Source organism: Schistocerca piceifrons, chromosome X (assembly GCF_021461385.2).
Source record: "Schistocerca piceifrons isolate TAMUIC-IGC-003096 chromosome X, iqSchPice1.1, whole genome shotgun sequence".
NCBI lineage: Eukaryota > Metazoa > Arthropoda > Insecta > Orthoptera > Acrididae > Schistocerca > Schistocerca piceifrons.
Genome location: NC_060149.1, coordinates 364,422,458 through 364,447,593, shown reverse-complemented (window position 1 = coordinate 364,447,593; position 25,136 = coordinate 364,422,458). Strand labels below are relative to the sequence as shown.

General features: G+C 38.0%; 1 protein-coding gene across 1 annotated transcript in view; it reads left to right on the top strand.

Moving 5' to 3' along the window:
• LOC124722358 (protein tyrosine phosphatase domain-containing protein 1-like) overlaps positions 1 to 25,136 on the top strand; it is a 338,645-nt gene that overhangs the window by 245,823 nt on the left and 67,686 nt on the right. The window contains exons 10-11 of the mRNA XM_047247533.1: positions 8,507 to 8,782; positions 10,801 to 10,948. Coding sequence (XP_047103489.1) covers positions 8,507 to 8,782; positions 10,801 to 10,948 — 424 coding nt within the window. The remainder of the gene's footprint in view (positions 1 to 8,506; positions 8,783 to 10,800; positions 10,949 to 25,136) is intronic.

The following is a 25,136-nucleotide window of genomic DNA, read 5'->3' as shown; positions in this document are numbered from 1 at the left end:
ACCCAGTTCTTGCATGTACCTCTTAGCAGGATTGCTTGCTGGGTGGTAAACTGATACCCTTATCTGTCTAATGCCTGTCCTTTCTACAAATTTGACCCACACTCTGGAAGTAAATTGTGCTTCATTGTCTGATAGGATCTCTTCAGGCAATTTTACATTTATTATGTACTCCTTTCTAGTTTATCAACTACACTCTGACTTGTAGCTCTTTTTAGTGGGTACAATTTGACATATTTAGAGAATACATCTACTGCTACTAATGTATATTGCAGTCAACCATACCCTTCTGGCAGAGGTCCAAAAATTGATACCTAGTAAATTGCCTGCTCTATTGGGGATGATATTCTGCATCTCTCCCGGCATAGCAACTGTGCTAAACGTCACCCTTTAACATCCATAAAAAGCAGCCAGCTATTTACTTACTCTTCTAGACATGTTATTGAAGACGACATATTCCCAAATTGTGTATTTTGAACTTCTTGCAGCGTAATGAATAATCCATTAAATTTCAGGCATTAAGCAGCGCAAATAAAATTTCTTCCACTGATATTTCGGTCGCATATCATCCATCCATCCTCAGAGTGAGTCACAAGATTGATGACAAGATGCCAAGCGCGGCTTATATGCTCCACCACAGTGGTATTGCGCTTGCGGGTCACAGGTACTGGTTGGTGGCAGAGACATAGCTTACACATGCGCCGCCTGTGGCAAAGGTGTACAGACATTCGATTTGCTTATCGATGTTTGATCGGTAGCGGTGACACGATGACGACTTCTCTGCAGTTTAATTACTCCAAGAGCCGGATTTCATGCTTTGTCCAAATTAAAACCGTTATCTCTATTTATTAAATTGTTAGATAATCTAATTTCTATAGCTTCCTTGAATACAGATTCCCAAAAAGAAGATGTGTATGTTAAAATCTTCACATCACTGTAATTCATGGAATGACCTGTATCAATACAACGTTTCGCCACACCTGACTTGTCTGGCTGTAATAAGCGTGTGTATCTTCAATGCTCAACACACCTCTTATGAACGGTGCATGTTGTTTGACCTATGTATGACTGCTCACAATTTCCACAAGGAATCTGATACACACCTGCTTTACAAAGCTGTAAATCATCCTTCACAGAGCCGAGTAAAGCTGCAATCTTCGTGGGGGACCGGAAGATCACCTTAACACAGTGTTTCTCAAGAATACAGCCTATTTTCAACGAAAGAGCACCCACATAGGGCAAAAACGCACTAGATCTGAAGGAATTACTATCTTCTTCCCCATCACATACCTGCTTTTTAGGTTTTTCATCGAATGCTCTACAAATTTGTTGCGGAGAGTATCCAAAAAATGTTCTTGAGGTATGTGAGCTCTTCTTGCAAATTTTCTTTATTGGATATACAGTGTGCCCAATGCACTAAGGTCTTAAGGACATCTATGGTCTGTGAAGGGTGATGGCAGCTACTGGCATGAAGATATAGGTTTGTGTGCATTGGTTTCCGATATACAGCATGTCCTAATGTGACATCACTTTTACAGTGAACGCCAACATCCAAAAAGGGGAGGCAGCCGTATTTTTCTATTTCCATAGTAAATTTAATGCTAGCATGGATGGAATTCAAATGCTCAAGGAATTGATGTAATTCATCCATACCATGCGACCATACCACGAATGTGTCGTCCACGTACCTCCAGAAGACTGTAGGTTTAAAACTTGCTGAGTGCAGCGCCTTGTCCTCAAAGTCTTCCATGAATAAATTAGCTACCAGAGGGGAAAGGGGGCTTCCCATGGCAACACCATCAATTTGCTCATAAAATTCACCATTAAACTGAAAATAAGATGATAGAAGCACATGTTCAAATAAGGCCGTAATGTTCTTATCAAAATGTTAGCCGATGAGAGATAAAGAGTCCTTTAAAGGTACCTTCATGTATAATGATACCACAGCAAAACTAACAAGCTCATCTGTACTATTAAGCCTGACATTGCTAAGTCAATGAATAAAATCCATAGAATTACAAATGTGGTGAGTACATTTTCCTGCCAATGGTTTTAATAAGGAAGCTAAATATTTGGCAGAAAGATATGTTGGTGAACCAATAGTGCTCGTTATAGGTCTCATAGACAAGTCCTCTAGACGCTCATCTTTACCCATCTTGTGAACTTTAGGAAGACCATAAAATCTCGGTGGTACTGCACCTTGAACTTTTAAACTTCTTATGACTTCCTTCGGTAGTGATGAAGCGTTCAGCAAAGCAGCAGTCCTTATTGTCACCTTGTTAGTAGGATCTTTGTTAATCTTCCGATATGCACCAGAACTAAGTAGACCATATATCTTTTCCTTGTAGAGTTCCTGAGGCAGGACGACTGTATCAGTATCCTCACGCAGCTTTTGTATCGCATGTCTTTCTTCCTTGGAAACATTGCTTCTTTGTGGACGATGCTTCGTGATTGCTTGACAGGTTTCTCATCTGATTTCTTCCGCAGGATCCTCTGATAGTGGTCGGACAGCTCCTTCAATGGCACTGATGAAAGATGATATTGGCAATGTCTTTGGAGTAGGGGCAAAATTTAGCCCTTCACTTAAGACAGACAATGTAGCTTCGTCCAGATCCTTACCCGTCAAATTTATGACAGGGCGTTGAATAACAGAGTCCATCTGAGAAGGCTGGTCCAATTGGCTGTACTTGGTAATCTGTCTTTTTGTGGCCACTTCGCGAACCCATTCAGACTTAGCCCATGTCATGCCATCGATCCAGTCCCATGAGTCAAGAGACAAAACAGCTGCTACCTTCAGGTGCAGATGATACAGGCGTTCAGAAACAATGTCCAACTTCCAACGAGTAAAACGAATTCTTTCTCCGACAATTGCAGAACCAGCCCTATGTAAAATTCTATTTACTGCAGCGTTCTTAACAAAGTGAACCAACCTTGCAAATTTTGTGACAACTACATGGTCGCGCACACTAAGTACAGCCGATTGGACCAGCCTTCTCAGGTGGACTCTGTTATTCGATGCCCTGTCATAAATTTGACGGGTAAGGATCTGGACGAAGCTACATTGTCTGTCTTAAGTGAAGAGCTAAATTTTGCCCCTACTCCAAAGACATTGCTGATATCATCTTTCATCAGTGCCATTGAAGAAGCTGTCCGACCACTATCAGAGGATCCTGCGGAAGAAATCAGATGAGAAACCTGTCAAGCAATCACGAAGCATCGTCCACAAAGAAGCAATGTTCCAATGAAGAAAGACGTGCGATACGAAAGCTGCGTGAGGATACTGATACAGTCGTCCTGCGTGCTGATAAAGGTAATGCTACCATCCTTATGCCTCAGGAACTCTACAAGGAAAAGATATATGGTCTACTTAGTTCTGGTGCATATCGGAAGATTAACAAAGATCCTACTAACAAGGTGACAATGAGGACTGCTGCCTTGCTGAATGCTTCATCACTACCGAAGGAAGTCATAAGAAGTTTAAAAGTTCGAGGTGCAGTACCACCGAGATTTTATGGTCCTCCTAAAGTTCACAAGATGGGTAAAATGGTTCAAATGGCTCTGAGCACTATGGGACTCAACTGCTGAGGTCATTAGTCCCCTAGAACTTAGAACTAGTTGAACCTAACTAACCTAAAGACATCACAAACATCCATGCCCGAGGCAGGATTCGAACCTGCGACCGTAGCGGCCTTGCGGTTCCAGACTGTAGCGCCTTTAACCGCACGGCCACTTCGGCCGGCAAGATGGGTAAAGATGAGTGTCTAGAGGACTTGTCTATGAGACCTATAACGAGCACTGTTGGTTCACCAACATATTTTTCTGCCATATATTTAGCTTCCTTATTAAAACCATTGGTAGGAAAATGTACTCACCACGTTTGTAATTCTATGGGTTTTATTCACTGACTTAGCAATGTCAGGCTTAATAGTACGGATGTGCTTGTTAGTTTTGCTGTGGTATCATTATACACGAAGGTACCTTTAAAGGACTCTTTATCTCTCTTGATAAGAACATTACGGCTTTATTTGAACATGTGCTTCTATCATCTTATTTTCAGTTTAATGGTGAATTTTATGAGCAAATTGATGGTGTTGCCATGGGAAGCCCCCTCTCCCCTCTGGTAGCTAATTTATTCATGGAAGACTTTGAGGACAAGGCGCCAGACTCAGCAAGTTTTAAACCTACGGTCTTCTGGAGGTACGTGGATGACACATTCATGGTATGGTCCCATGGTATGGATGAATTATATCGATTTCTTGATCATTTGAATTCCATTCACGCTAGCATTAAATTTACTATGGAAATAGAAAAAGACAGCTGCCTCCCCTTTTTGGGTGTTGTCGCTCACCGTAAAAGTGATGTCACATTAGGACATGCCGTATATCGGAAACCAATGCACACAAATCTATATCTTCATGCCAGTAGCTGCCATCACCCTTCACAGACCATAGATGTCCTTAAGACCTTAGTGCATTGGGCACACTGTATATCCAATAAAGAAAATTTGCAAGAAGAGCTCACATACCTCAAGAACATTTTTTGGATACTCTCCGCAACAAATTTGTAGAGCATTCGATGGAAAACCTAAAAAGCAGGTATGTGATGGGGAAGAAGATAGTAATTCCTTCAGATCTAGTGCGTTTTTGCCCTATGTGGGTGCTCTTTCGTTGAAAATAGGCTGTATTCTTGAGAAACACTGTGTTAAGGTGATCTTCCGGTCCCCCACGAAGATTGCAGCTTTACTTGGCTCTGTGAAGGATGATTTACAGTTTCGTAAAGCAGGTGTGTATCAGATTCCTTGTGGAAATTGTGAGCAGTCATACATAGGTCAAACAACATGCACCATTCATAAGAGGTGTGTGGAGCATTGAAGATACACACGCTTATTACAGCCAGACAAGTCAGGTGTGGCGAAACGTTGTATTGATACAGGTCATTCCATGAATTACAGTGATGTGAAGATTTTAACATCCACCTCTTCTTTATGGGAATCTGTATTCGAGGAAGCTATAGAAATTAGATTATCTAACAATTTAATAAATAGAGATAATGGTTTTAATTTGGACAAAGCATGAAATCCGGCTCTTGGAGTAATTAAACTGCAGAGAAGTCGTCATCGTGTCACCGCCACCGATCAAACATCGATAAGCAAATCGAATGTCTATACACCTTTGCCACAGGCGGCGCATATGTAAGCATATGTCTCTGCAGCCAACCTGCATCTGTGACCCACATGCGCAGTACTTCTGTAGTGGAGCATATAAGGCCGTCAGTTTTGTGACTCACTCTGAGGTTGGCCGGATGATATGTGGCCGAAATATCAGTGGAGGAAATTTTATTTGTGTGGTTGCATGCCCGTAATTTGATGGATTATATTCCCAAATTATTTCGAAACACTTCTGTGCTCCATAGTGCCCATGGCTGTGATGAAGGTAATTAAGTAATATTTCTGTCTGTTCATCTGGGAAACATAGGTGCCATCCTTGCCTGTCTAAACATTCTCACTTATTGTTTAATTTTTTCTATCCTTTACACCCAAAATTAACTTTAATGAATTTCAATGTTTGATCCCTCTTTTGGAGCCTATGCATATCTCTGCATATTGCTTTCATCTCCTTCTCTTCCTCTACACCTTTTATATATATTATGCAATGAAATGTGTGGCTAGGGCCTCCCATCAGGTAGAATGGTACCTTTTCAGTTGACACCAGTTTGGTGACTTGTGTGTTGATGAGAGTGAGATAATGATGAAGACAACACAACACTCAGTCCCTGAGTGGTGAAAATTTCCAACCCAGATGGGAATAGAACATGGGCCCATTGGCTTGACATTCTGTCGCACTAACCACTCAGCTATCGAGGTAGGCTATACATTACCATATTGTTAAATGTTTGTAAAAGTTCATTCATGTCTTCTGGGTGGTACAATTATTTTGTTCAGTCTCTTCACATGTAACACAGTGCTCACAGAACCATCTATCTTTTTGACTACAACAGTTAGGTTTCTATACTCACTCAAGCCCAATTCAACAACCTTCCAATCTAGCATTTTATTTCTTTTGGCCCTTACTGCTTCCCTGTCTGTCACAAAAATGGTGAAATACTTAAGCCTAACTATTTCATCAGGAATTACCTTTAAATGATATTTAAAATCAACTACAAATGCAGCCACTGACTGTACTTAACTTGCATTTCCCCGCTTATGCAGCCTCTGCTGCTGTATGTTTCATTTGATGCTGGCGCAATATCACCTGCAATGTGGACTGCCATTTGCCTTGTGTGACACGGTGTGAAGCTGCCACCTCTGCTGCTTACAGCCAATGTTATGTTGACCACATGTGTCACCACGTGAAGATGCTGCCACTGCACCGTGGCTCCTATGCAATGCCTCCCACATGTGTCGCTGTGTAGACAATGCCTCTGCTGCCCGGTGACTTTACCCAAGTGGACTGTGATACCAGTAATGTACCATGTCACAGTTGTCTGCCACTGCTGTTACTAACATGTGCTGTTATGCTTATCATCTGCACTAAGTGTGCTATTCCTGCTGCTACTTTTACTACTACCTCACTAAACAGTAACTCCTGAGACCCCATGCTAACTGCTCACTATTACAGCTTGGGTACTGGGACAACCAGTCTAGAATATCAATAGAATGAAAATGCATTCCAATCCAGGATGAGCCAATCCAATTATGACGCTTTTATCCATGCCCCAGGTTGTGGGCAGTGTATAGCCATTAACTTTAAGTGTGACTTGCCAACACCATTGGGAGTGGTCATACAGTGTCGCTCTTTGGCTCAAAAACATAATAATTTTAATATCAAAGCCTTATGAGACATGAGACATGAGTGAATAATTTAATAAAAGATGTACTGAGGCTGGATCTGTAGGTCAAAATCCTGAAGAATAATAACATTGTTTGAAACAGATTGATTTTAAGTTTTATATAAACCCCTCTTAATTATTTTTTAGAGAAGCACAAAGCATGCAAATGGTGACCATGAACAAATAACTCATTGAATAATTGAACAGCATCTATCACCAGTGCAAATTTTGGCATTACTTTGTGCAGATGTAGCATTATATCCAGCAGCATGTGCTAAATCACAATGTACAAGTCCCGGTCCACAAAAATAATGTTCACCTCATACACATTGCCCATTGAATTATCAGCTCCAGACTAAATATCTCACCAATGTATTTTCATTAAAATCATACTAGTGATGACATTACAAGACATATTAACTTTTCCCATGACTCCATCACCAGAACACACCAGCTGCTTGTAATGTCACATCATCGTTCACAAAACATGTGAGGAAATGTAAGATCTGTTCCTGATTTGCACTGCAAGTTACACTGATACTTGTGACAAGATCCATCTTTTCTGCAATCTATCACCACAAGGAAAGGAAAAAATACAAAGGTTATATGTCCTGTTAATGATAAGATCATGAGAAATGATTCATCACTGTAAATGAGATCTAATGTTGAGAGTTTAATATTTAATAGGGAAGGCAGCTGCCATGGTCACAGTGCCTAACTGTCTGCATCATTTTTTAACTGCAACAAAAGATGTGTGTCAAGATTACTTTGAAAGTCATTAACAATATTTTTTATACACTGATAAACCAATACAGTGTGACTGCTGCCCATTGTAAGATTGAATGCCATCTGACTGCACAGTGAGCATGTGATATGGTAAAGGAGCTATATAAGCAGAACAGAAATGAAAAGTGAATCATTAACATGATTCAGGCTGCAGATGTTGAAATCCACTGACATAAGTGACTTTGAAAAAGGACAGTTGGGAACAAGCATCTCAGAAATGGTGAAGCTGGTCACTGTTCCCATAATACTATCATGATCATCTATGGAAAATGATTCCGCATTGGTGAAACCATGAGTAAGTGACAAGTTGTTGGATGTCCATCCCATTATTGCAAACCACGTGCATTTCTTCATACTTGATGTCCTCCCTGATGATGGTGGTATCTCCGGCAGCATAACTACCTATGTCAAAATCACAGAATCTACTGAGGTTCTAGAAGTATGATAGTGAAGTGATGTTGATGTCTTAGTTCTGCCTGATATTGGCCTTTTGGAATGCATCTGGGATGCTGCTGGGCACTAGCCCCATCCCACAAACCACCAGTCCATAATTTCCTGGAATTGAGTGATCTGTTCACAGCCATCTGGTGCCACATACCTCCGTAAACCTACCAAGGACTTGTCAAATTTTTGTCATCTGGAATTACTGCTGTATTTCATTCCAAAGGTTGACCAATATACTATTAAGCAGGTAATCACACTGTTTTTTTTTTTTTCTCCAGTGTAAATTCTGTTTTCTTTGTTTCATGATACCATTCAATGAACTTTTGAGATACACCATTTCTAAGTACTTGTAGTATTTGTATGATGAATCATACATTAAACACTTCCTACATTTCTAAAAGCAAATAAGATTCATAGGTAATGTTTGACTTACTGTATCATTTTGTTACAGAATTACTGCACAGATGATATTATACAAGCTTTGCTGGCTGACCATCAGATGTTGGACGAAGTTGCCAAGAAATCTATCTACCAATTAAGAATAGAACTGAACTACAAATGTTCAGTTTGGACCAGTCTAAGATTAGAGAAAAATATTTATGTATTAACTGGATTACTTTATGATTGGCTGGAGCTGCTGAAAACCCCTGCTTTGAACTGTGATAGCTTAAGCTACATAGTTATCTTTGGAAACAACCCAGAAAAGTGTCTAAAAAAATTAGATAAGGTACATATTCTGTATTATAGCCAATATTTCACATGCTCACACACATGCATTATTTGGTGGATCTCAACATAAAGGAAAACATCCACAGTGTGAAACAATTGAAATATTAGTACAATAAAGCATGTGTCATAAACTACATCTGGTATGATAAGTTCACTGCTGACATTAAAATAAGTGGGAGTTCTGCACACATGTCAGATAAGAGGCTTGATTTTTCCTGTTTTGCTTAAATTAAACATGAACAAATATTTTACTCAATGTATTCACAAGAAGACCATCATTTGGAAGTGAGAGGTGTAGTAACTTTATTAAATGCATTGTTCATCTACCGTTTACATAGATCTGTCTACGGAATAAATATGTAAATATTTGTATATTTATTGAAACAAAGGAATGAAAATACCTTCCTTTGTTTCAGTGTGTGTGTTTGTGTGTGTGTGTGTGTGTGTGTGTGTGTGTGTGTGTGTGTGTCTAGTGAAATGACATATTTTACCAAAAACACTGCAGCATACAGTCCTAATTAAAATACAGAAACCAACAACACATTCAAATGATTTTCATTAAAACGATTTTCATTTCAGAAAACATCGTTCTTGTGCAACGCAGCTAGCTCTTTATTCGCATGAAGTAATGGCCGCTATCGACAGGGGATCTTAAGTTGATTCCATATTTCTAGATTTCCGGAAAGCTTTTGACACCATCCCTCACAAGCGAATTCTAATCAAGTTGCGGGCCTATGGGGTACCGTCTCAGTTGTGCGACTGGATTCGTGATTTCCTGTCAGGAAGGTCGCAGTTCCTAGTAATAGACAGCAAATCATCAAGTAAAACTGAAGTGATATCAGGTGTTCCCCAGGGAAGCGTCCTGGGACCTCTGCTGTTCCTGGTCTATATAAATGACCTAGGTGACAATCTGAGCAGTTCTCTTAGGCTGTTCGCAGATGATGCTGTAATTTACCGTCTAGTAAGGTCATCCGAAGACCAGTATCAGTTGCAAAGCGATTTAGAAAAGATTGCTGTGTGGTGTGGCAGGTGGCAGTTGAAACTAAATAACGAAAAGTGTGAGGTGATCCACATGAGTTCAAAAAGAAATCCATTGGAATTCGATTACTCGATAAATAGTACAAGTCTCAAGGCTGTCAATTCAACTAAGTATCTGGGTGTTAAAATTATGAACAACTTCAGTTGTAAAGACCACACAGATAACATTGTGGGGAAGGTGAGCCAAAGGTTGTGTTTCATTGGCAGGACACTTAGAAGATGCAACAAGTCCACTAAAGAGACAGCTTACACTACACTCGTTCGTCCTCTGTTAGAATATTGCTGCGCGGTGTGGGATCTTTACCAGGTGGGATTGACGGAGGAATCAAAAGGGTTCAAAAAAGGGCAGCTCATTTTGTATTATCACTTAATAGGGGAGAGAGTGTGGCAGATATGATACGTGAGTTGGGATGGAAGTCATTAAAGCAAAGCCGTTTTTCGTCGCGGCGAGATCTATTTACGGAATTTCAGTCACCATCTTTCTCTTCCGAATGCGAAAATATTTTGTTGAGCCCAACCTAAATAGGTAGGAATGATCATCAAAATAAAATAAGAGAAATCAGAGCTCGAACAGAAAGGTTTTGGTGTTCGTTTTTCCCGCGTGCTGTTCGGGAGTGGAATGGTAGAGAGATAGTATGATTGTGGTTCGATGAACCCTCTGCCAAGCACTTAAATGTGAATTGCAGAGTAGTCATGTAGATGTAGATGTAGAATAACGAACAACATATGCTCTGGATCTTCTGTTAATTATCTTAAGCTTCTATTCCTAGTGAGAATTCATTCTTCATTTCACTATGACAATATGTGTTAATCAATGTTTCTTTGCTAAAGTAAATTTTTTGCACCAGGGCAATTCTCTACATTAGTTATGGTAGGGGCACATCTACTTCATTCTCAACTAGATAATTCTGTATCTCCTGGAAAATTGGATAATGTTTGAAGTTTTATATGTGTGAATATTCTTTTTTTTTCTTGAAGGCTGTGCAGTATTTATTGGAATACTTGCTAAGGTTTATCCGGAGATTACAGCCCATAACTAAGAATTCAGAACAGGATTTAATCAAGAGATTTATGTCCTCACTGACTCAACAAAGCATAGAAATCTGTGGTGTTCTGCAACCTACAGGTATGTAAGTTCATGGTCCTAACTGAAAAACTTATGTAGCTCATTTTTATGATAAACTGATGTTAGTGTGACTATTGCCATTGCATCTTTATGATTAAAATTGCAGGACATGTTTTTCTCATGGATGAAGTGGAATGGCCAGAGGTAGAAAATAGTTTGAAACATAATATTAATATTCAAGAAAGAGAGGTGATGGAATATGACATCTAACTTGTTTTCAGTAGCTACACTTTTGCCCACCAAGAAGCATTAAATTCACTAACAAAATCTCTTTACTGATGAAATCTCTAGTGTATCGATACCCACCTCCTCATCTCCTTCTCCAATAGAAAGGTTTTTATTTCTTTGTTTCTTTCAATGCTGGCTTTTACAGTCACACATATATTCAAAAGCACAAACATTATCCCGTACTAAAATTAGGACTACAGATCATGCTGCCCCAGAGCAAATCATATCATAAGGGGTCTAACACTGGCATTAATGACATGCAATGTTTCTTATTTTACCAGTGATTTGAAGAATTTACAGATTTTTTAGTGTGCTGTGACACATCTAAAACACATGTACATAATTTGAATCTTACCATCACAGACAGGAAAAAGGAACCTGATACCAGAATTCAGGCTAGAGTGGAACAATGGCAATATTTAACAACCCATTACAGTTACTGTTGCAATGCCTTGATTGTCCAGTGAGATAGTCAGTATGCAACTCTATTACTTCATTTCAGCTTTAAAGAATGTAGTATTAAGAGAGTTGACCTCATTGCCACTTTTAAGTGTATTTGTCCCTAAAAACCATTATGTGAGATTCCTTGATCAGTAAGGCTTAATACAAGTGTAAATGTTAATGAATATCAGCAGTCTGCAAGGAAGTGAATGTATAAACACTCATTTTCTGAGACTTCTTCATAAGCAACTAGAATGATACTTTGAAGGCAGTCCTGGAATTCTGACATGATGGTAGAACTGTTTTCTCACATTGCCAATTTTTCTCTGTAATCATTAACAATGTTGTTCAACTCAGAAAAATACAGAGGCCATCTAGAAGAGCAATCTCACCTTCATGTGAAAATTGCCTTCATACTGTCACTGACAAGGATATTGGATACAGGTTTACCTTAAATGGGTCATTCTCTCGGGATAGTCTTTCTATGGTTTCTGGCCAAAAAATAATCTCAGCTCTTGAGGGAAAGTAATTGCATGCTGGCATAATGACAGAAATCGTTACATTCATTACATGTTATATAGCACAGATATGTGAGGAGGTATCATACTGTATATAGTAAATTCTTCATACAAAGGAATGTGTGTCTCATGTCAAAAATGTTAACCTTCACAGAGCTAATCTTTAAACTCTATAAATGCAGTTATTTACACAGAGTATGCACAGATAGTAGAGTTGTATTCATTTTGCTGAAAAGATTCTGTTTGCTACTCAACTAATTTAGAATAATGACAGGGCCAATGTCAGAAAATATTATATATTGTACATTTCCAAAAAATAATTAGAAAATTTCTTTTGTATTGATCGGTTTACGTTAGTGACTTCATCTTGAGCTGTGATTTTGATCAACTTTGCAGCTGCATATATGGTATACAAACAGAGTACAACAGACATTTAGCCATTCAGGAATAAACTTTTGAAAATAATTTCAAATAAGGAACAAATTATCAGTTATGTAACTACAAGAGGACATTTAAAAGGGATTACAGCTTGTATCCTCACTGTAATGAGGTATTTTAGAGGAAAGGAGTTTGATTGCAGTTTAATACCCCATTCATGACAAAGAACACCAGCTTGGAATGTACAAAGATGGTGTAGGAAACTGGATATTATCTTTACATATGAAGCACACTTACTGCAGCCATACAACAAGATTGGTTCAGAGCAACAGACCTACAGAGAGAAAGCTACCAGGATGAGTGGCAACTGCTAGAAAAATATTTGCTATGTGCTTTAAGGATGAATTTGCAACCCAAGTAAAAGGTAACACAGAAGAATAGCAAAATAAAAATATTACTTATTGAGTATATCCAGTTTAGTAGCAGGATATATGATTAAATTTGTACCTGATCTTTGGGTATACAATGTGTGAAATTTGGTAAACAGAACTGTCACCTCTGGTAGCAATAACAACTCTAACTTGAGTGGGCATTCAGTCCAGCTGAGATTGGGTAACATATAATGGGTGCATCATTCCTTACTGCTTCAACTCTGCACCAGAGTGCAGCAGTCATAGTGGCTGGTGAATTGTATTGCACCATTCTCTTTGCAACCCATTTTCAGTGGGTGCGAGATCTTGAGAATATGTTGAACTGGCCAACAGTTCAACACCGTCCATATTGAGGTAGGTCAGTACAGAATTGGAAACATGCATTATTTTGTTATCTCATTAAAAGTTAATGTCTTGGATATTTAAAAGATAGGGCACAGCCAGTGACCTTAACACATCACAAATATAATGTCTGGTGTGCTGTGGTGTCCATCATGTGTCAAATATTGTTGTTGGATAAACTGTAAGTGCACCTCTCTCTCCAGTATTACATATATGGACAATGCAACAATGGCCACTTTACTGACAGTCCTAGGTGATCCAGATGTAGTTGCACTGTCTGCATGGATACATATCTTATCACAAACCAGCCCATTTCCAGATTCTAGGCACTTGATGTAACTGTATGATCTTGCATGGCCAAGTGAACAAATGTATGTTCACTCTGGTGCTAGTCACATGGTGGCATTGTCATCCTGCATGGAATTGAGTAAGACCTTCCTGAATCCATCAATCCTATATTTCCATGATATTCATGGGATGCTGATTAAAGTGAGGAGCACTGTTGTGGGACCACAAACCAGAGTCTTAATAGGCCATGATCCTGCTGCTGTCAAATTCTGACACATTCTGGTACATTTTTCCTTCTTACACAAGGCATAACATGAGCTTCTCACAAAACACCAACATTCAGATGTGATTTCTGAATAATAAACCTGCCTCATAATCATTTCTTATATACAGTATACAGATGGTGCTACTCATGCCTACTATGTGCAGTTGCACTGAAATGTGAATAATTTCCATTCCCAAGCATGTTGTACAATTCATTCCAATTTGACATCTGTTAATGGTGTTCTGACTTTAATGACCAGAAGTGTATTTGTAAGCAAAGTTGAGAATTCAGTATCTAAGTGTGTGGCATAAAAAGGAACCACATTGTTTACAGGTATCTCAACATACTTATTGATGGATTTATATATGAACACCACACCGCGTGTTGGAGCACCAGCACAGTCATCTCATTATGCCCAGTATATCTCAGGTCCTACCTGATACACTCATTTTGCACACTCCATGTGATAGTGTCAAAAAATCTTGTACTCAGAGATGAGTAGCATTTCTGACATCTTGCCCCAGTTAATACTACCATTGTAGGATTATAAATCCCTCCTCTTTTTAATCAACACATATGAATAACAGAGACATGGCGATGCCAAGACCACTGGGGTGAGGTGGCTTGTACTGAAACACTGTCCTACAAAAATATAGTGGCATTACAATATCAGGAATGACAGGCTGTGAAGTGGGTGTAGGTGGTTGATCTACGGACTGGAAGTTGTTTGGAGATGGATAACCTTTTGTGCCCCATCAGCACACATCTCCTCTGTATAGGTCCTAAAAAACTGCTGCAGCTGATGGTGTAAAATTAAGTTGTAGTGCCACTTTGGTGTGCTGTCCCTATTCTCCTGACATCACCTACAGGCTGCCTGTGATGGACTGGTTAATGGACAAGGACTTTTATGCCTTGTATAGTTGCTGATGTGACCACGTCACCACATCTTAGGTGCAGATCAACAAATAACTAGAACTCAGATGAACTCACAATAATACTCATGTAGATCAGATCTTCTATTTAAATACTATTCTTTAAGAACAGACATCTTTCATTATCAAGGACTAGATGCATGGAAGATTTGGAAGTAGGATGTTGTGATATGTTCATGGGAAAAATTTGTGACATTGTGAAACTAACGAAGACTCCACACATCAATGTTCTAACAACATGATAATCTCTGTTGTCATTTTACTCTTTCATATACTTTTCTAATGGTAGTATGTAACAGTAAACCTTTTCTGATGTACATCAGCATTTAATTACTCACTTCAAGTTATATCATTAGCTGCTCTTTGGTATTAGAGGTTAAATGTCAATGTTCACAACAGCTGTGAACTGAAGTCAGAGATAACACTCTCACGAAGAATTAGAACAATGCATGACAAAATATCACTCTGATATTCATTATTACTATTATTATTATTATTATTTATTTATTTATTTAGCAGAGATTTTGATGTAATACAGTTGGTACATGTTGTATCTTTACACATAGGCATTGTCAGGTCTTATTCACTAAAGTTGAGAGTACATTAAAGTTTGCATATATAGTTACAAATTAATATATAGTTACAGATTAATACTATTATACATATTAATAATCACACATGTTAAAATCACACAGGTTTATAATCTTATTAGTCTATCATAAGAGTTTATAACCATATATTCATTTATTCATAACTTTGCTTTGATCAAAAATTCCTAAATTGAATAAAATGGATTTTCTGTCAGTATTTGTCTAATACAGTTTTTAAATTCCTTTATGTTTTCTATTTGCATAATGACATTTGAAGACAGTTATAGAGGGACATTCCAACATGTGTAATCCCTTTCTCATGTTGGCCGGTTCAATGCTGGATTGCCTTTAGTTTCCAGCAATTCCTGGTTTGATAATGGTGTACCTGTTCATTTGTTTCATAGAGATTACTGTGTTTTTTATGTGAGTGTTAGAATTCTGTAGATGTAGATATTTACTGCTGCTAGGTTGTTCAATTCCTTGAATTTCAACCTACGAGTGGTACGCCTCTTTTTCCTTGTCATTATGAAGATGGCTTTTTTGTGTATAATAAGGATCTTATTCATATTTAATGCTCTCTCCCAAAGTTCAATCCTGTAGGACATAGTTTAATAAAGTTGTGCGTAGTAATATTTTATTAGGGTTTCCATGTTGACAGTTTCACTTAACTTCCTGATGTTGATGTGCTCTGATAATAACGATATGTCGTCTATGCAGAGAGCCAAAAATTTTGCACATTTCACTTGCTCAAGTCAATTCTAGCAAATTTTGTTTGGTCTTACTATTTTTAAAATTGATAAAAATGGTTCTCTTGTAATTAGGTACTGTTCTATTATTGCAAAATCATTTATCAAGGTAACAAAGAACAGCTTCAGTGTTTAGAGCACATTCTTCTAAATTTGCATCCTTCATTCATCAGCATGAAAGATGGTCTTATTTTGGATGTGATTGGGTAGACCATTTACAGAAATCAAGAAGAATAATGGCCCATGTGCACTTCCTTGTGGTACACCATGTAAAATTTTCTTTGTATCTGAGTACAATTTATTTCCTTTTTCATCTGATATTTCCACTTTCTGATGCCTGTTTGTCACATAAGACCTAAACAAGTCAAGCACAGTACCTCTGATCCCATAGAATTCTAATTTCTGCAGAAGTAATTCATGGTTTACTAGACCAAATGCTTTAGATAGGTCACAAAGTATCCCTATTGTAGTTTCTTCCTTGTCAAAAGCATCGAGCACATTAGTCAGTGGGATCTTTTGCAGCAGTAGTGGCGAACTTATTTTCCTGGTAACCATGGTGACTTCTGGATAATATTACGTGTGTTGTGAAAAACCTCATCAACCTGTTTTACAGAATATGTGCAAAGATTTTTGTTATTAGATTAGATTAGATTAGATGAATTATTGTTGTGAAATTATTGTTGTAAAATACTCACAGGTCAGTAATTTTCTGGTTCTCTTGCATCATCCTTTTTGAATACAGGTATTAACCTTGCAATTTTTAGGCTTTCTGGAAACACTGCCTCTGCCATTGACGCATTAAATACTTTGCACAGTGGCTTAGCTATAAAGACAGAAGACAGTTTCACAAGATTGTTTGATGTCCCATAAACATCCTGTGTCTTAGTGTTTTTCAGGTTGTTTTAAGTACTTGCTTAAATTACTTCTCTTTCACTAGTAGGAAACAAATAAATTGAATTACTTAATGGTTGTTTCATCAGCTTTAACCCACTTAAAGCATTAGTTGCTGAGATTGTGATATTGTCCATCATATATTGCAGATATCTATATAGTAGTTATTGAAGACATTTGCTACTGATTCAGGGCTTTTTAGTAAGGTGTTATTCAATCTAATTTCTTTGGGACAGTTTTTTTTTTCCTTTTATGACCTTTTTCTTCATTTAAGTTTTGCCATGCTGTCCTTGCCTTGTTTTCGGAAAGGCTGATAGCCTTCTCAATAGCCTTTTCTCAGCAATTTTATGACTTTTTGATATATTTTCTTATACCTGGTATAATACATCTTGATATTTAAGTATTGTGTTCTGCACTTAACTAATCTATGCAGCTCTTTGAACCTCATAAGACACCTGTAATTATATGACAGTAACGGCTCTTTTACAAGCTTAATCAATGTTAATATGTCTATTTAGCTCACTTGGCCTAGTCACGTGCCTTGAATTTGCAACTTTCATAACATGGTTTGTTGATTTCTATTTAACTACCAAATCTCTATTGAGGCTCATTAAACAGGCATCAACAGTTCATATACCTCCATCAAAGGTCAGTACGTGCCTGGGATGCCTTGCCAAACTCAATTGTGGATCATGAAACAAATATAAAACAAACATTTATAACACACCAATTAATATAAAATCTATAATACAAAATTATAACACATATTCCAACTCACTTAGTGTCATGCAGTGGCACCAATCAGTGTTTGCCACCACGCCCACCACTAGCTGAATTACTCCAACCTTAAACTAAATAACAATTAATAGTTTTCATTGGAGTCCCAAGCATCTGGTTCCATTTTATGAATTGATTTGTCTACATTGGTTATGTCATCTTATGTGTTACATCCATTTACATCAATCTATCTTAAACCTTTTACTCTGACCAACCATTGTCCTCTTATCTCCATATGGCTACCATTTCATCATTATAAGTTACAGCTCTCTGTTAGGCACTAACATGAACAGTAGGTTTTCATAATTGGCTAATTACAATGCCCTCTCTTAAATTATCTGATCTTGTTCATTGTATTTGACTAGGATGTACTATCTCTTGCTATCTCAGTATCATGAAGACATATTATAACTGTGAGTTGTATTAGCACTGTTCTCATATTACTTCCTCCACAGTACTTTAAATAGTTACAAACTATGTTATCCACTGACAATACTACATCTAGGTTCACAATTTTCTCTTCATTCTTGATCAAATAACTGCATCTAAGATGTTGTTCATAAATGTACAAAAATTTCTGAATTTTAGCGACATTCACTTAAACTATCTGCCTTATTAGCAGCTATGTGTTACATAATTGCAGTACATTCATATTTCCCTCCAGCCAAAGATCATTTTATATTTCTATAGTAGTATTTGGTGAAATAGTTGATATGTCATTTTATCCTTCACATTACCATCTTCCATGCTATTTTTGGACACATAGAGTAATAATTTTAACTTACAAGGTTTTACAAAAGTGTAGTTAAACCTTTGTTTGTTTTAGAGGAATAAAACTTAACTTTAACTTTTCTTATAAACAAATATTTCTTTGTGTCTTACATTTGATGAGCATTGTATGCTATCAATTGTGTGGGCATAATCTCTCTCAAGATAAGCTATAGTTTCCCACTGAAAGATATTGTAGTTACCTCATCTATCTTGTCCTGAGAGGACACGAAAGATAACACTTCTCCCCACTTGTCTTACCACAAATTACTGTTCCTTTATCTTTTCATCGTACCATTAGTAGAGCTCTAATTTTTGATCCCATTGTAAGCATCTTCATGAATAGATGCATGGGAACTTTCAGCAACAGATACTAACACATCAAAGTGAGCACAAAGGCCCGCTGACAACAACAAATATGGGCACATGCCAGTCAGGATTTATTTACCATACAGCCCTCAATATTTAGTACCTAAACTCAGAGATTACTGGTACTACTTGGGTAGGTCAGCAATACTGCTGCCCATGGGCTACTAGGATACTCTTACGTCACTTCCTCGTACCACTTAATTTGATAGATACTTATTTATGGATTACTTCACCTAAGGGTGCTACTAATTTAAGATTATTGATTTATATGCCTTCCTCCCTATTATCATGAATGCTTCCACATCACTGTTATTATAGCTGTACTTGTGGTCGCAATCTTACTTATGACTTCCTGGCTCTCTTTAGATTTTTACTTGATTGTATACTTATTATATGATGGCTAGTTTAGCATATTTTATATGACATAATCTACTACAACTCTATTTTATGCTGTTTCCTTATTATTTATGTCTAACATCAACTGAGTTTAACTTTCAGGTTTTACTAGGTTATCATAGTGCTACATAGTGCTAGTGGTATTTCCAGGCAGTTAGTTTAGCTTAGGTATGTCTTTAAGGTCAACACTGCTTATTGTTCCTCATGATACTTATGTATCTGCAATAAATTATACAAATCTTTAATTATACCACTGCTTGGGTCTGTTAGTGCTACCACTTTGGGATGGGATACTTTTAATACCTCTCAGGGCGATTTAGGGACAAGGTCCAACCATTGTATATGTTACTCAGCACAATACATCCTACAAAGCTGTCCCAGCATTTGCATAATACATTTTGTGGGGTTACTTTGCAGGTAACATTTTGAAATCATTATGTGTCTGATACTGTATTTTTCAAACAATTCCTTAAAGTCATTCCAAAAAGTTGGATACCATTATCAGACAAAATCCATTTGGGAGCTCCTACATTTACTAAGTAATTCTGTCCTATACACCATACCATGCTTTTGGCAGAAGCCACTTTTAATGGATAAAACCACATGTATTTTGACCAACATTCATTCATGACAATAGTACAACATATTGTAACCTTATTGGCCACTCAGTTTCCTTCTCTTGGTGGTAGCTTGGACATAACCTAATAATCTTCTGTACAATTTTTCTCATATTCTTCCAGTAAAATACTTAATCTTCCTGCAATTTACATGCTAGTGAAAGTATTTACTGAATACACCCTAATTCAGTTACAGAGACTTGTATAAAGCAATTTCAAAGTCATCTTTTGTTGTTATTCTTCTGACTAATACTTATCTTTAAACTGTCAGCGGAAATATTCCCAACTAGCAAACTCTTATGCATGTAAAAACCCCATTCTGAGGCTTTCTTTTCTAAATGCCCTGCTATGAACCTAACTCTTCTCCTATAGTCCCATGAGGTTGATGATGTGCTCTCAAATGCCCTCAGAAAAATAATAGCATGTACATTGCCCTCAAGCTTAAAATTTGGGAATCAAGCTGATAGATGACCTCAACTTTCCATGTGGAACTCTTCTTATCAGTGTAACAGATGACCATTCTGCATTAATCATACTATTGTTACATTCTATTCTCTTTCCCCCATTCAAGCCATTTCCTGTCATTCTTTCCAACCCATGTGCCTTATCAGTCAGCTGTAAGCTACGGCATGGTGAAGGTTCTCCATTATATAAAGGTGAGGCAACCTGGCCATCATATTTGCTACAACACCTCTGAGCTCAAATTACATCCCTCTTGGCTTTGTCTTCTAGTTTCAGTGTAGATCCTTCTCCCATACCTGAAGTGGTAGCATACTGTGAGTCCTCACTAACTTTATTTTGTTGTAACTCAGTCATCTTCCTCTGATCTAATTCCACCTTCTTCCTCTTCAAAGTTTGGTGTTTCCCATGTTTTTTATCAGTTTCCTTTCTCAAATTTGAAAAGTTTTCTTCCTGTTTCTTCTGAAGGTCTAACACCATCTTTTTAACTGATTCAACCAATACATTTTGAGCTAATTCTAATGTCCTTCTGGATTTCTTTACTTTTACTGTCTAGATGCATGAATAATGTGACCCTTAAATTAAACACTTCCTTGGTCAATTTCTGAATTTCCTGATGTAACTGGTCCTTTTCAGCCCAAGATTCACAAATGGGACCTTCGAGTTTTTTGTCACTGTCAGATATTTGACCCTTTATCTACTGCCTTAACTCCTGCTTATTCTTTTTAATTTTAGTTACATCTTGCCTTAACAGTAGATTATTCTTTTTAAGTTCACTATTATCATTCCTCGATTCTCAGCTCGTTTTGTCCAGTTTTTCCTTTAAATCATAATGTATGGAAAGTTCAGTTTGAGAATTATGAATTATTTAGGGATAAAGGAGACAACTCTTATGCAGAGGTGCTCGTCATTGATAGGCACATAAATAAAAAGTACAGAGCTTTGCTAACTTTCAGGATGAACTTTCTTTTTCAATCTTGTAGGAGAAACATGCACACAAACATACACACACTCACTCACATGCACATGCCTGTCTCCCTGCATTGTGCTCAGTTGACTGCCACCTCTTTTCCAGCCCACAGTGAGTACTAGGATGAGGTGGCAGTGCGGGATTCTTGCCAAAAATAATGTCAACTACCCAGTGGCACAACATGCAGCAGAGGACAGCATGCGAGATTTCAATGGCTGCTTCACAACCCGTGCCATCTGAATCCTCCCCACCACCACCAGCTTTTCTGAGCCGTGAAGATGGAAGCTATCCTCCCATGAGCCACTAGATCTTTCCCCCAAACTCTTTCCCTGTCTCCTGCCACTCTCCATCCCTCACCCCATCCCACTATGCACCCCCATATCCACCCAGTACACTTACCATGGGCCAGGAAAGAGCTGGCAGTCAACTGGATGCAATGTAAGGAGGCAGGCATGGACATGTGAGTAAGTGTGTGTGTTTGTGTGCATGTTCTTCTTACAAGCTAGAAAAAGGAAGTTCATTCAAAAAGCTAGCAAAGCTCTGCTCCTTTTGTTTGTGTATCCATCAACAATGCAGTGCTTTTGCCTTTCACTGAGTCATGTCCTTCATTCCTAAATAACTTGAGTTTCTTTATGTCTTTTAACATTTGGAGCATTTCATCCTCCATGTTTAATTGACCAAGTAAAATCCTATATTATGGCAAGAAACTTCTTACTGCACACACCTTACAACATTTCTCCAAAATAACTCACAGTTAAACATCCTATTCATTCTATCACCACACATAAACACTCAAGGTAGTTGCCATTATGAAAATGACTCACTATTAACAAACTTATTTTCTCACAGTTGTAGACAGGAACCATTGTGATACACGCACTCATTGTGGCTGCACTTAGTCAACTGCACAGGTAGCACCAACTCATACCTTGCTCTCATCTTATGACAGTGTGATGACCTCACGTGGATCTCAGTCAAATGCACTACCAGATGCTCACTGTCCACATGTGGATACTGGAAACCCAGCTGCAGCTGCTGCCAGTCTGCACCTGTACAATATTTCATGTGTATGGATGTGAGAGGCTTCTTGACAACCACTTAAATCTTCTGTTCTCAGTCTTCACATGTTGACTTAAGAATCATCTATCCTAAATCTTCCCAGTTGTTTCCTATGCAGTCCAGGTACCGAGAGTGACACAATGCACTGCCCTCTTCTCCCGACTTCAACCACAGGCTGCCTGCAATGAATTTATTAATGGATAAGGACTTTTACGTCTCATATAGTTGCTGGTGTGATCATGTGTTACCATGTCACAGGTACAAATCGATTTTCAGACCACTTTAGAAATAACACCACTGGTCAGAATGATGTCAAATTGCAACCGAATATTATCAGAGAAGGGGGGAAAATGTATGGCAGAAGAAAAAAAATAGTTACAAAATGTAGCAATAGCTGGGCACTTTAAGCATCATAATTTAATAGTGGTTGACTATAAATGACAAATGAATCATACAACAATGGCTAAGGTACGTTTGATGTTAAACAAACTGTACTACTCGATGTGCATGGGTGTACAGGTGTGATACAGTTAGTTACATAAGCCCATCCACCAAGGCAAGGTCATATTGCATCAGATGGCAAAAATCAGTTTTTAATTGTCCCGAGGCCAAAAACCACATAAAAAACATCACTCACATCAGTTTTTAATCATCCTGAGGCCGAAAACTGCATAAAAAGCATCAATCACATTGGTTTTTAATTCTCGTGAGGCCAAAAACCACATAAAAAGCATCAATCAAAATCAAATCAGATAATTAATTTCTGTGTGACTCCTGCAAAATATGTTCAATACACTGTCCACTGTTTTCTTCAACAATATGAAACTGAGAAACAGCATGTTCAACAACTGATTGAAGTGTGTCCACTGTTACGTTCAGAATGTGTTGCGCAATGCATGCCTTCGAAGTAGCTGAGTTTGCAATCAGAACATTGCACACAACATCTTCCAGACAGCCCCACAGTCAGAAGTCACATGGATTAAAATCAGGTGATCGGGTCAGCCAGGCTGTAGGGAAATGGCGGCTGATAATTCTAGCATTTCCAAAACGGCACTTTGGCAGTTGCTTAAGGGGATTTGCAAAGTGTGGAGGTGCACCATCTTGCATAAAAATGATCCTATCCACACATTTGTGGTGTTGGAGAGCTGGAATGATGTGGTTGTGTAAAAAACACTCATAGTGGTCACCAGTGATGGTACAGGTACCAGGCCCGGAAGCACTCACCTCTTTGAAAAAATACGACCCTATGATAAATGATGCCATAAACCTGCACCAGACAGTGACCTTTTCAGGATGAAATGGTACTGGTTGATTTGTGTGGGGATTTTCCATTGCCCATATTTGACAATTCTGTATATTGACACATCCTGTGAAATTGAAGTGGGCTTTGTCTGTCCACAAAGTCTTCCATGGCCAATCATTGTCCACTTCCATGCAAGCAAGAAATTCTAAAGCAAAGGCCCTCTTGGTCGCAGGTCAACAGGAAGCAACTTGTGCACATGAGTAATTTTGAATGGACAGCTCAGAAGGATGTTTCAGAGGATTTTACACACCATGCTCATGGGTATGTCCAGTGTTCGGGAATTCTCCGTGCACTACATGTTTGCACCCCACCACTCTTCTCCTCCTGCATTGCTGTGGCCACTGCTTCCACTAACATCAAATCAATTCATTTCCTCCCTCTACCAGGTTACACATCAAAAGAACCCTCTTTTTGAATTTCCGAATCATTTTCTTCAGATCCATGGCAGTCATTGGACCAACGATTTTTTTTTCAAAGCATTCAGTGTCCAGAACTTCTGCAGAGCAAAACATGGACAATCATCAGTCTTGTAATACAGCTTCAGACATGAAAGGAGGAAAAGCCATGTAGCCAAGTGTTTAAATCAACTTCAATGGGTCTTGCGCATGACAGGTGTTTTCATTTACATATTCTGACACCTACTGATCAATTTTCACACTATTTTTTTTCTTGTTCCATATGGTTTCCACCTTCTCTGATAATATTCTGTTGCAATTTGATGTCATTGTGACCAATGGTGTTATTTCTACAGTGTTTTGAAAGTTTAACTCTAATTATAATCACCCTGTATAACCAAGACCTTGGAAAACTTTCAATAATATTCATATAAGTCAGATCAGTATGATTCTTTAATAACAGACCATGTATGCTGACAAGAAGTAAGTGCATGGATACTTCGGATGTGGAATATTGAGTCACATTCATGGGAAAAAATTGTGATATTGTGAAATGAACAAAGACTTCTTACACCAATATTCAACTAAAACAAGAATCTCTGGTACCAATGTCCTCTTTCATAGACTTTTTTAATGAAAGTATTTAATGATAAGCCTTTCTTAAGCATGTAAGTGTTTGGATAACTCACTTCAAGTGCTATCATTAGTTACACTTCATTACTAGTGTTTAAATGTCATTGTTCATGTCAGCTGTGAATTGCAGTCAGAGATACCACTCCCAAAAATTGAAACAAGGTGTGACAAAATATTACTCCAATATTCATTACAATTGGCTTGTAAGACACAAATAAATATATAACAGTCACAATTGGATTGTATAACTTCTTTAAGGATGTAGAGGCTTATCTCACTAGGGGTAAGATAGATACCGCTTACAGGAAAATTAAAGAGACCTTTGGAGAAAGGAGAACCACTTGCATGAATATCAAGAGCTTTGATGGAAACCCAGTTCTAAGCAAAGAAGG